Source organism: Hyla sarda, chromosome 2 (assembly GCF_029499605.1).
Source record: "Hyla sarda isolate aHylSar1 chromosome 2, aHylSar1.hap1, whole genome shotgun sequence".
Lineage (NCBI taxonomy): Eukaryota > Metazoa > Chordata > Amphibia > Anura > Hylidae > Hyla > Hyla sarda.
In genome coordinates, this window is record NC_079190.1 from 488,110,434 (window position 1) to 488,124,574 (window position 14,141).

At 42.3% G+C, this 14,141-nt stretch overlaps 1 protein-coding gene across 1 annotated transcript in view; it reads right to left on the minus strand.

Moving 5' to 3' along the window:
• Window positions 1–7,023: 7,023 nt before the first annotated feature.
• RUNX1 (RUNX family transcription factor 1) overlaps window positions 7,024–14,141 on the minus strand; it is a 78,445-nt gene continuing 71,327 nt past the window's right edge. The window contains exon 5 of the mRNA XM_056560205.1: window positions 7,024–7,238. Coding sequence (XP_056416180.1) covers window positions 7,024–7,238 — 215 coding nt within the window. The remainder of the gene's footprint in view (window positions 7,239–14,141) is intronic.

Below are 14,141 nucleotides of genomic sequence, written 5' to 3' on the forward strand. Positions count from 1 at the left end.
GTAAGAGTTTCTCTTTGTTAGAATTTGGCTAGAAAGTATGTCATGATTCCTAAGGCTTGAAACGCGTCAGTCTTTCTCTTACCTTCATATTACTTTCATGATTTAAAGGGGTACTCCGGTGGAAAACAAATGTTTTCAAATCAGCTGGTGTCAGAAAGTTATACAGATTTGTAAATTACTTCTATTTAAAAATCTTAATCCTTCCAGTACTTATCAACTGCTTCATTATGCTACAGAGGAAGTTGTGTAGTTCTTTCCAGTGTGACCACAGTGCTCTCTGCTGACATTACTGTTGGTGTCAGGAACTGTCCAGAGCAGGAGCAAATACCCATAGTGAACCTCTCCTGCTCTGGACAGTTCCTGACACAGACAGAGGTGTCAGCAGAGAGCACTGTGGTCAGACTGGAAAGGACTACACAACTTTCTCTGCAGAATACATCAGCTGATAAGTACTGGATGGATTAAGATTTTTAAATAGAAATAATTTACAAATGTGTATAACTTTCTTGCACCAGTTGATTTGAAAAAAGTTTTTTTTCCCTCTGGAGGACCCCTTTAAATAAACTTCACTGTTTTAATTTTCTTAAGGAGCTGGACACTATGGGGAAGATTTATCAAAACCTGCCCAGAGGAACGGTTGCTGAGTTGCCCATAGCAACCAATCAGATCACTTCTTTCATTTTTGAAAAGTCCTGTGAAAAATGAAAGAAGCGATCTGATTGGTTGCTATGGGCAACTCAGAAACTTTTCCTCTGGACAGGTTTTGATGAATCTCTCAGCCAACGGCTGTCCGGGTATGCTGGGAGATGTAGTTTTGCACCAGCTAGAGGTCTACAGTTTGGAGACCACTGCCATAGACCATAAATGGTCAAGTCCTGGAAAACCCTATTAAAGGGGTACTCTGGTGGAAAACTTTTTTTTATTTTTTTTAAATCCACTGGTGTCAGAAAGTTAAACAGCTTGTAAATGACTTCTATTAAAAAAAATCTTAATCCTTCCAGTACTTATTAGCTGCTGAATACTACAGAGGAAATTCTTTTCTTTTTGGAACACAGAGCTCTCTGCTGACATCACGAGCAAAGTGCTCTCTGCTGACATCTCTGTCCATTTTAAGAACTGTCCAGAGGAGGAGAAAATCCCCATAGCAAACATATGCTACTCTGGACAGTTCCTAAAATGGACAGAAATGTCAGCAGAGAGCACTGTGCTCGTGATTCTGCAGAGAGCTCTGTGTTCCAAAAAGAAAATAATTTCCTCTGTAGTATTCAGCAGCTAATAAGTACTGGATGGATTAAGATTTTTTTAATAGAAGTATTTTACAAATCTGTTTAAACTTTCTGGCAGCAGTTGATTTAAAAAAAAAGTTTTCCACCAGAGTACCCCTTTAATTGCGTCGTCTATATATTTCAGAAATAGAACGACGATGACATAGAGATCCGTTTTCACCAGCAATTTCTTAGGAATTTAAGAGGAAATCTAAATGATGATCAAGAATTTGACTTTGAGTTGGTCAGTGACATAAAAGCCACATTCGGAATGTATATATCAACTTCTAATCTCTTAACAACTTCTTCTTCTTCCAACCAGAATGTAAAAATTCCTATTTTGTGGTTATTTTGCACAACCTATTTGCTGCAACACAGGTACAAGCGCCCACTTCTGCTTTACAGCTGTTTCTATGAAATCCTTCTAAGGCTAAGCGGTAGTGAAAAAGTCCTCGCACGCACACAGATATTATTTTAGCGCATACCACTTGCTGCAGTGCATTGTCGGTAAACTTCTTTTAACACAAGATCCCAGAAAAACAGCTGTGATCCCTGCCTGTCTGTGGCAAAGGGGAAAATAGTGCACACACAAGACACACACACAGACACACACACACACACACACACACAGACACACACACACACAGACACACACACACACACAGACACACACATACACACACAGACACACACACAGACACACACACAAGACACACACACACACACACACAGACACACACACACAGACACACACACACAGACACACACACAGACACACACACACACACACACAGACACACACACACAGACACACACACACAGATACACACACAGACACACACACAAGACACACACACATACACACACACAGACACACACACACAGACACACACACACACAGATACACACACAGACACACACACAAGACACACACACACACAGACACACACACACACAGACACACACACAGACACACACACAGACACACACACAGACACACACACAGACACACACACACACAGACACACACACACAGACACACACACACACACAGACACACACACAGACACACACACACAGATACACACACAGACACACACACACACATAGACACACACACACAGATACACACACACACAGACACACACACACAGACACACACACACACAGACACACACACACACAGACACACACACAGACACACACAGACACACACACACAGACACACACAGACACACACACACAGACACACACACACAGACACACACACACACACAGACAGACACACACACAGACACACACAGACACACACACACACACACATACACACACACACAGACACACACACAGACACACACAGACACACACAGACACACACACACAGACACACACAGACACACACAGACACACACACACAGACACACACACACACAGACACACACATACACACACACAGACACACACACAGACACACAGACACACACACACATACACACACACACAGACACACACATACACACACACAGACACACACACACACACACAGACACACACACACATACACACACACACAGACACACACAGACACACACAGACACAGACACACACACACACAGACACACACAGACACATTTCTCTAAAATTTACTATTTAATTATGCACCCTCCTACAACTTTAACTACCGGTAAATGTAATATTATTATTTTATTTATTTTAACTATAAATATTTTTTTCCTTTTATTCTAAATTTATTTTTAAATTTGCTTTGGATCTGGGATACGAAGGCCTGCGTGTGGAACTTGTCACCTGTTGTCTCTTCAGCCAATTCTGCCTGTATCAGATTTTAAAGACCGTTCCAGGCATTTTAAGTGCCGTTTCTACGGTTGAACACAACACGAGAGCTCACTGACTTTAGTATCGATTTCTACAACTTTATATGACAAAAGCGTGTTTTGTTGTTCAAATATATACCGTATTTTTCGCCGTATAAGACGCACTTTTTCTTCCCCAAAACTGGGGGGGGAAAAGTCGGTGCGTCTTATACGGCGAATACACCCCTATCGCGGCGGTCCCTGCGGCCATCAACGGCCGGGACCCGCGGCTAATACAGGACATCACCGATCGCGGCGATGCCCTGTATTAACCCTTCAGACGCGGCGATCAAAGCTGACCGCCGCGTCTGAAGGGAAAGTGACACTAACCCGGCTGTTCAGTCGGGCTGTTCGGGACGTCACGATTTCACCGCGATGGTCCCGAACAGCCCGACTGAATAGCCGGGTTAGTGCTTACAGGACACCGGGAGGGACCTTACCTGCCTCCTCGGTGTCTTCTCCGTTCAGGGATCCCCTGTATGGCCGGCGCTCTCCTTCCTCGTCATCACGTCGTCGCGCACGTGCGTAACGGCGTGATGGCGGCGACGGAGAGCGAGGATACCCGGCCGGCAGCAGAGACGTTCCGGAGCGACGGGGACACGGCGACAGCGATGGAGCGACATCCAGGGCAGCGGTGACGGGTCCGGAGCGGCGGGGACACGTGAGTATTACCTCCTATGCAGTGGTCTTCAATCTGCGCACCTCCAGATGTTGCAAAACTACAACTCCCAGCATGCCCGGACAGCCAACGGCTGTCCGGGCATGCTGGGAGTTGTAGTTTTGCAACATCTGGAGGTCCGCAGGTTGAAGACCACTATTGGGCTCAAAATCTTTATTTTTTTTAGATTTTGCACCTATAAATTGGGTGCGTCTTATACGCCGGTGCGTCCTATAGGACGAAAAATACGGTACATTTATATTGCACATATATGTTCAATATAAACCTAACAACATTTTAGTTGAATTTTGAGAAAAAAATTCTCAGATAGGGTAATGCTTCTTGCAAAAGAATCTAACAAGTGTTGTACCGCGCCATCCCCCTTGCATGCGATTCTTAGAAAGATAGACAAGATAATAGGATGTACAGTCAGTTTTAACTCTATATGGCTCAGCTCAGCTTTGGTATATTGCGGAATATTAGCTTTTAACCGTATCTCCAACTTCTCTATAGTTATTCTGGTTTCCCTTTTACCAGAGAAGAAGCTTGTGGGCCACCTAGTCTTGGGCCTTGCTAAGTACCTTGACCCAATACAAAGTCGTGAAAGGGTGTTATAGGAGAAATTGTTAAAACTTGTAGTTTCTTCCTTCTGGGTATTGGTCCCATGTTAGTCCTGATAGCCTATAGACCCGTGGTCTCCAAACTATGGGCCAAACAACTGTAGTTTTGCAACAGCTAAAGGACCACCATTTGGAAACCACTGCCTTAGACCATCAATGGTCTTAGATAGAGATGAGCGAACTTACAGTAAATTCGATTCGTCACAAACTTCTCGGCTCGGCAGTTGATTACTTTTCCTGCATAAATTAGTTCAGCTTTCAGGTGCTCCCGTGGGCTGGAAAAGGTGGATAAAGTCCTAGGAGACTCTTTCCTAGGAATGTATCCACCTTTTCCAGCCCACCGGAGCACCGGAAAGCTGAACTAATTTACGCAGGATAAGTCATCAACTGCCGAGCCGAGAAGTTCGTGACGAATCGAATTTACTGTAAGTTCGCTCATCTCTAGTCTTAGACCATCATTAATTGAGCAGTAATAAATCCTCTGGGAATTGGTGCTATGTTATTTACATTATATATATATGGTACATTAAAGGGGTACTCCAGGGGAAAACATTTTTTTTTTAAATCAACCGGTGCCAAAAATCCCGATAGCGAACTTATCCTGTTCTGGACAGTTCCTGACATGGACAGAGGTGTCAGCAGAGAGCACTGTGGTCGGACAGAAAAGAAATTCAAAAAGAAAAGAACTTCCTCTGGAGCATACAGCAGTTGATAAGTACTGGAAGGATTAAGATTTTTAAATAGAAGTAATTTACAAATCGGATTAACTTTCTGGCACCAGTTGATTTAAAAAATTAATAAATAAATTAAATAAAATGTTTTCCGCCGAAGTTCCATTTTAATATCTTAGCAACCATTGTGGAGCCTAAATGTATCAAAAAATCTAACCAATTTTTCCAAATAATGTTGACTTAAAATACATTTTCTGTCAATATACACACCTAGGTGTCTCCATGGTAACAGACTACAAAGAATGTGCAGTCTGATGTTAAAGTCACACTACCTTCCACCTATCTCTTGCGTCTGGCTAACCTTGCTGACATATGTCTTTGTATATATATATATATATATATATATATATATAATTTGTAACCATTGTTGGTGAGAACCATCGTGTTGTGCTTCATTCCCCCAGTGTTGAACACTTGCTGCTTTGCTTTTTCTGAGAGATTACATCTGGAGAAGAGACTGTGATCGAAGCGGACATCCCCTTTTAATTGTGAAAATTTTGGTAAAGAACTTAGTCTCGTTGACAGAACTAGAGCAAACAAAAAGTTGAGGCTCTGTCCTTATCAGCCAACAAGGCTAAGTTCACACGGCCTTTGTTTCGACCCATTCAGGGTCCGCTTGGCCCTTTATTTTGCACTGAATGGACCCTGAAGCGGTCGGAGCATAGAAGACACTGATGGGCCACAATGGATCCCATTGATTTGAATAGAGTCAGTTGGGTGTCTAATATTTTACAAGAGTTGAGCAAAGAGCAGTATTTTTTGTCTCCGCTCAACTCCCGTTCGTTCCGATGGACTGACCGGCAGTGCTCCCTTTAACCATGCCGTCAGTGTGAACAGGCCCTAAGCTGGAATCTGATAGGCTGACTTTTTCTTTCCATGAGTTTACCCAAGGCCCAATCTAGCACAGACCTTCTTCAAGATAAGTGGGTCTGCAGCTCAATAGACTCTCAAGTGATGTAAATTACTGGAGTACTTCAGCGCTAAACTAAACACGAGACTCCCCTGGTAGATTATAGCTGTGTACTAATGCAACCAGCTGAAAAGGAACCTGTCCACATGTCCAGACAGACAGCATGAAGCATTAGCCAACATTACCGCAATAACTGCACTCCCCACGTGTACAGTTGATTGCTGATGGTGTTCACAAATTTATGAAATTTTGTCTAGTTATTGTTAAAATAATTTAATAAATAAATAAACAAACGAAATCCAAGTCCCTTATTCAGGCACCTGATGACCCAGGGTTCTTAAAGGGGTACTCCACCCCTAGATGTCTGCTAGCTTCGCTCCGTGCCTGATGACTAGCGATGCGGCGGTGACGTCACGGCCATGCCCCCTCTTGTGACATCACGCCCTCCCCTTCAATGCAAGTCTATGGGAGGGGGTTTGAAGTCTGCCACGCCCCCTCCCATATATTTTCATTGAGGGGGCGTGGCTGCGATGTAAAAAGGGGCGTGGCCATGACATCACAAGCCTCCAATGCCGCAGCCAGCATTCTATACGAACGCCGGGTGCTGCAGGGAGATCGCTGGGAGACCCAGCAGCGGGTCCCAGCGCGATCAGACATCTTAGCCCCTATCCAAGATATCTAGGGGCGGGGCAACCTTTAAATAATACAGAATCTACTGATTTGGAATCATTACTAAAAATAATAAACAATAGCAACATATTATGGTTTTGGATTTTCTTGTTCTTGTGACTACACTAATTTTGCTTTTGGAAGATCTCTACCTGTTAATAATTTGCTTGGTTATCCATAAAATCCTTAGGATTCTGGAATATCTACATACCTGCATACCTAGAGACCCGTTTTTCAACGGAAAATCCTCCAAACCCTCAGGGAGGTGGCCTTTATGCAAATTAGTACTTAAAGGGGTGTTACTTTAATCTTTGGGACTCACCTTGTATCTGAGTCTGTGTCTGAGGATTGAATGCGGTGGAGTGGTTCAGAGATGATCGTGGGTTGGGAGTGGGGGTCGGATGGTGCGGACTGACCCTCATTGCCGTTCGGCGCAATTGTTCCAGTTCGCTGAGCCGTTCAGAAAACGACAAGCCTCCTGGTTTAGTCTGCTCATCTAATTTCTGCCGATGCCCTGTTGATACGAAGTAGATAAAAAACGGCTTAAACTAAGTCATAAATGTACAGATTTAGTATATGGTGTCTACACACACACAGAGTTAAAGGGAAATCCACTGATACATCATCGATGGTGACGATCCGTGACCGATCAATTGGGTGTCCTGTAAAGTGCTGTGGCCTCTTTAAGTAAAAAATTGCATGGGTCCCAGATCATGAACCCTAACAATTTAATTTTCTTTTTGCATTATTATCAAATTAAGACGATGACTTTAAAGGGTTTTCTGATAATGAAACCTGGTAAATAAATATATTTTACTACCTTTCTGTGGTCTTCCATGCTTTCCTTCTGCTTCTTATTCAAACAGTCTGCTCTGTTTTCTTCATTGCCCTATTTCCTGTAATGGACTTCCTGTTCCTGCTGTACATACTAGATGGGAATTCAGCCAACTTTTGACTGCTACAACTTCTAGACTCTAACCCCACCCACTAGAGCCTCCCACTTAGTGAAAGGGAGATAGAGCTGGCTAAATTCCCTGCTAGAGTATCCAGCAGGAACAGGAAGGCCATTACAGGATGTACACTAGAAAGAAAGTGGGACAACAGAGCAGATCATTTGCATCAAAAGCAGAAGTTAAGCATGATAGACTGCAGAAAAGTATTAAAACACCTTTATTTACCAATATATGTTCATTTATTAGACAGGTTTCATTATTTGAAATCCATTTTAAAGGGATATTCCATAAATGGTCCCCATAAAATTCTAATATAATGAGCTTCCTGAATGTCTTGGGTCAAGAACAAATCCTTAATGCCAAGTAGTCTTTCAGCACGCCGAAAAAATTATGTTTGTGCATGTCCATGTCATACCATTGAGGATATTGCATCAAAATGACAGGGGAGAGCAATAGATTAGAGAGGATGTACTTCCTCTTTAGGCCATTTTCGCACACCATAAAAAATTAAAAAATATGGCTTTTTTGGGCCGTTTACAGCTAAAAAAAACAAAAACAAAAAAGATGTAAAACCAAAAACAATCATTATTTTGTGATTTATGGATGAAAAAGTTGCCTATTATACGGCGTGTGAACATGGCCTTCAACAGTATAAGTTTTAGCACCTTTGTCAAAAATTTTTATTTATTTGGTGATTGTCACAGATAAGGCACTTCCATAATTTTTATTTATTTATTAGAAAAATTGGTCTTTATTCATCAAATCAAGTACTGATATAGATGGTGTAGTTACCAAATTTAACCAATGAGAGTTCAGCGTCTATTTTCTCATCAGCCGCCATTTTTCTTATGTGTCAGTATTTCAGTTTCTATCCTTAAATCCCCTTTAGGGCGAATCATTTTTAACATTTTCTCCCTTGACCATCTCTCATCACAATATCATTGTATGTTTTCCCTGTTTCAGGTTTTATAATTTTTTTCTTTCCTCTAACATGAAGCGGGATAATTTTTTCCAGCTGCCCTAAAAAAAATTTACATTTCAAAGCAAATTTCCAGTTGCTACAATTTCTAAAATGAAAGTATGTGTAAACTTTTATTGGGACTGGAGATGTGAGCGGCCTGTTCTCTCGTCTTCCTCCCGCCAGTTCCTTTGGCGAACACGGCACTATATCACATTTCACACCGCACTGAGAAATGGAGCCAGCTTTATTGCAATGATTTTATCTGGGTACAAAAAAAAAAAGTGCACTAAGAAATGTATTTTTTTTTTTTTTTTCCATTTGGCAGGGATATGTTGCTTGAGCTTCTTAACTTGTCAGGCATGCAAATCCCAGCCTCTGTTTAACTCTACAGTTCATGACAGGGGACTTGAATGCAAACATATTGAGTCACGCAAGCCATTTACATATGTTATTCGTCTAATAATATGATCTGTCTTCAGTGTCAGTCCTGCAGGGATGAAGATGGGGGGGCTTGAGTGCCATTTACATTGGCTTACGTTTGCATTGGCTTACGTGGGCCAACGGAGGTTGCCCATAAGCCACTTTGTCTTGAACTAAGCAATAAAAAGGGTTATCCGGTTAATAAAAACGTATCCCCTATCCACATCTTATTCCCTATCCCCATCCCAACCACTGAGATCCCCCACAATCTCCAGAATGGGGCCCATCTCGCTGAGCATACTGGCCCCAACCTTCCCAGATAAACTGCTCTCGGCAGTGAGGCCGGACATTGCTGTGGCTGGTAACTGGCTGCGCGGGTCGCCACAGCCAAGATTAGGTCAGAGCACTCAGAAAGGTGAGTCAGGCCCTGTTGTGGAAATTGCAGGGGGTCCCAGTGGATAGGGAATACGTTTTTGTTAAGTACCTCTATAGGATAGAAGGATAGGACAAGAAGGATTACTTAAAATCTCTAATTAAGTTTTCATATTGACTGAGTCTATCAAGTTCGATCTATTACCATACTGTGTTGATCCAGAGGAAGGCAAAAAAAAACAAAACCTTTTTTTTAAAGGAGTCCCTCCGGCGATCATCTAGGGCAGTGGTGTCCAAACATACATAGATTGTGAGGCTAAAAAAAGACCTACGTCCATCCAGTTCAGCCTATGACCCTATAGTGTTGTTCCAGGGAAGGGAAAAAATCCCATGTGGGAGAAGACAATTTTACTCATTTTAGGGAGAAAAAAAATTCTTCCTGGCACCAAATGCGGCAATCAGAATAAATCCCTGGATCACCCACCCTTGTCCAGAATCTAGTGACTAGTTCCTACATGGAACAGTGAAATCTCATCTTAAACTGGAGGAAGGAAGTCGTTTCAACCCATAATACAATTTTCTAGGAGGAAACTGACATTTGGGTTCATTACAGAAAATGTCTACTTCTGTCCTGCAAAATAAAACCTCGCTCAGGTCAGGTCGCTGCTCCAGCTGTAAAATAACAGGAACCTGTAAATTGTACGTTGTGTATGTACAGGCAGGCGGCTTCCTGAGTTGTGAATAGATCAGATCTGTAGACTGCTGAAGAATAACCTGTTGTGTAGAGGGGATGGAGACCTGAGCTGCGCACCGCCGGTGACCTGAGAACAGGGGTGAATGGTTTTAGCAATAATTAACAGCTACTTCTGCTTCCAGAGTTATGTCAAATAAACATACAAGGAGCCCTGCACGGTCCTGGCCATCTGAGAGCAGGTATTGTAAGCATGGCCACGGTACACTCATAGAACATGGAGGGGGGACCATTTCCTCGGGCCTCTGCTTATTTACTTTGCGGCTGCTCCAATAACCACTGGTTTTTGGCACTGATCTCAATGGAGAGATGACACGTGTGGCATACTATCCAATAAACTCAATGGGTGGTATAGAAACCTACAACCAGAGCTGATAGGGCAGAGGCCAGGGCCCGCTGGGCATAGGAAGTCCATGACACACTTGTAAAAAACTGATGGTAGGATAGACAGAGTGCCCTCTGAGACTCTTCAACCAAAGGCCTATAAAAGACTGGGGTTGGCCGTGCCTATGCAAAGCTTCTTGGTTTTGTTTAGCCTAAAAAAATTATAGGGAACAAATTATTTGTGCACCCAGTGTACTCCAATGGATATAAAATCTGTGTTTGTTGTTTATGGAGATGCTGCATTTCTGAGCACCGGCTTGTCCTGCCGGTACCTGTTACAGATGGAATCTCCAACCAAAATATTTATGAGATTTGGTTGAGTGACTGAGCCTTAAGGGACCGTGCTCTACAGTGCATTACCTGATTGTTAGGGAACATACATATTTTGCCTCACTCTTGTCTTGCCCTTTGGATTGTCTGCCTGGTACCTGTTACTCCAATCTTTGACCCTAGACTAGGATACTACAGTGACAACACTACTGTCGTGGTGACCATCTGGGCAGGAAACGGACCACGGATCCGTCAGACTCCGGACCCAGTTTAGCCAAAAGTTAAAAAGGAATTCCTGGATTCGAGAATCCCCATCTCTACCATGTGAACATAACCCTAAGTGCAGGTTTATAGTAACAAAAGGCAAACTCTGTTGCCACATCACCACATCACAAATCTATTTGACATAATATTCCTTTGCTGGCGTACGCCCTGAGAAGTACCCCTTTATTTACTATAATGCTTATTGTTTTTATGGAGAACACTGAGCGGGATGCTGCATCTACGTTCTGTGGAATGCATTAAACAAAAACACAGGATGCAACTAACACATGACTGTATAAACTTGTAACTGCTCAGTACTCCCTGGCTTATATCCATCTGGCTGGGACGGCAAAGTCTAATAGTGAAGCAGGCGTAGCGTGTTGGCAGACCCTTGCCATCTCCTGCATTAATATTAACTGTAAATATTAATTCTTGCCATGACTGTCATTGAAGCATTCAGAGGAGATATCATTTTGCCACCTCTCATCAGTGGGGTTTATTTGCGTTTATAAAAGATTATCATATTTTTATCGTAAACCAGGCAGCTGAAGATTACCGTATGTATTGTTAGACCAGCCAAGAGTCTGTAGTAACCATTATTTTGTAGCTAAAGTACAGGTACAGTGAAAGTGTACTAATCCGGAATAAGAACATATTTCTGGATGAGCGGAATATTATCCAATAAGAATCATCTTCTAGAGCAAGACAGCTCTGAAGGATATGGAAGAATTGCTTAATAAAGCAGGAGTTCTCAATGCTGTTCCTATACACCACCTCCAACCCCATGTTCTTCTCTATGAATAAAGGTTATTTAAAGGACTTTATTTGCTTCAGGTGCTTTCTATGGTAACATCCAATGCAGAGAGGCGGTTGGGGTACCCATTTTGGTACCCTGCATAATTATTTCTACATTACCAAAAAGTTCAAGAAATAAATGTATGCACTCACCCGGAATACTCGCTAGCAGGAATCTTTATTCACAAGCGATAAAAAGTGTACAGCGGGTAGACGCAGAGGAGCGGTCTCACAGCGACAGAATCTTTCCTGCGCTCCAAGCGCACTTGCTCGGGCTGCTAGCAAGTATTCCGGGTGAGAGCATCCATTTATTTCTTGTACTTTTTGCCAGTGCTTATCTTTTTTGGAGCGCACCGTGAAGTCTCTCAGGTGATTCAACCGGTATCTAATATCCCAGTGGGAGAAGGAATTTGGAAGGCAGTGCCGGACTCACTTGTTTCTATCAGTATTTTTATTTCTATATTACACCAACTTGAAATAATATTAATAAGCTACTTCCTGACAAACTGGGTGGCAAGGCTATACATACCATGTGTCTGCCATGGGACCCTAAAAGAGAGGAAGCTCAGCCTTGCTTTAACCCTACCCCCTTTGCTAGTGGGTGGTGGTAACCTGTAAAGAGCACTCTCCTCCAGAGTATCTTTACTGTCCTAGGTGGCAATAATGATGGGGGCCTATTTTGTTCTTATCTGTGGGGACCCTCTCTCCTCTATGTAGCTAAATGCAATTTCCATTTACATCATACCCACTCAACAGCCTACCGTCACCTTAGCTCATTTACCGGGCAGTATATATATATATAGTCATTAACACAAGTATCAAATTCAATAAGTTTAAAGAGGTGTCTTGTTTATTCTTGACCTACAATGCCCCTTTTCACACAAGTCTTTGGCAGCTTTACCAGGTTCGCCCTGCTTTACTCTCTCCTTGCCAAGTTCTTTTTTGTTTATCCTTTTTGTTTTATTTCCGGGAGCCGTATATTTTCCCACATGATGGATACTCAAAAGCTACCTTCTGGATACTGTTTATGAGACACACACACAAAGGCATAGGTGCGGAACATTAAAACAATACGAAAAATTTCTACCTTACGCCAACACCCAGAACAATCAGCAAACAATGACGTAAAAATAAGCTCTTTCAACAGTCTTAGGCAGGGTTGATACATCAAAATTTTGGCTGCAAATCAGACAGATGTCCTGATCATTAATCATGATAATTGTCTGAGCTGGTCAGATACAGAGATATTCCATAGGATGAGAGAACTGTTCACAATTCGGGGCATTTATCATTGTAGGTGTTAAAGTGAAGCATTTTTGTACACCTTTTTTTGTGTGCTGGTAACGTGTAGGTGCACCAAATTTGTTGAATGGTTGCAGGGTGTTAAATAAATTTTCTGCAGGTCACATTTTCGGTAATTTCACTCTTCACCAACACCAAAAAGCCAAGCTAAGTCTGGGCTGGTGTATTTTTTCGACTTTTTAGTGTTTTTTGCGCCAACATTTTTGAATCTTTAAAAAAGTCACAGTTGATAAATTCATAACCACTGCATAAGAGTGACATTAAAAAAAAGTGTCAACTAAAAAGTTGCAAAAAATAGCCTGAGGTGCCGCGCTAAATGTGGAACAAATATACACACAAAAACAGCTCTAAAGACAATGGTAAATGCCCCCCACTGTACCTAAAGAATTTCTGATTCTTGTTGCCTTAACCTTTTTCAAGATACAGTTGACACATAGCAATCCTAACTATAGATGAACATTCCCGTATGTCCAGTCTTAGCTAACAACACTATGGTAAACTTAACTTCTAAGCATACTATGCATTTACTATAGTAGTCCAATGGCAATGGCTCAAGCTGAGCTCAGTCTCCACCTCCTTTATGTCTTCCACCCTTCTATGGGCACCATTTGGCCAACGTAGACCAGAAGGGATCCCATAACAAAGATCAATCTGCACCACCTTTCATCATGGTGCCCTATTTTTCCAACAGGACAAAAGGGCATGATGTATCCTTTCTCCTTTACTCCCAACTATAGGGAAAATATATTGCCCAAAGTTCCTCTGGGGAGGAGCATTCTACATCGGTTCTGCAACCAATTAACAAACAGAAAAGAGCTAACTATGATTGGGTCCTTATAGTTCCTCTAGAGAGGAGCATTCTACACAGGTTCTGTGACCAACTAGCAAAGAGGAAAATACTAACCAAAATTGGGTCCTCACAGTTCCTCTGGGGAGGAGCATTCT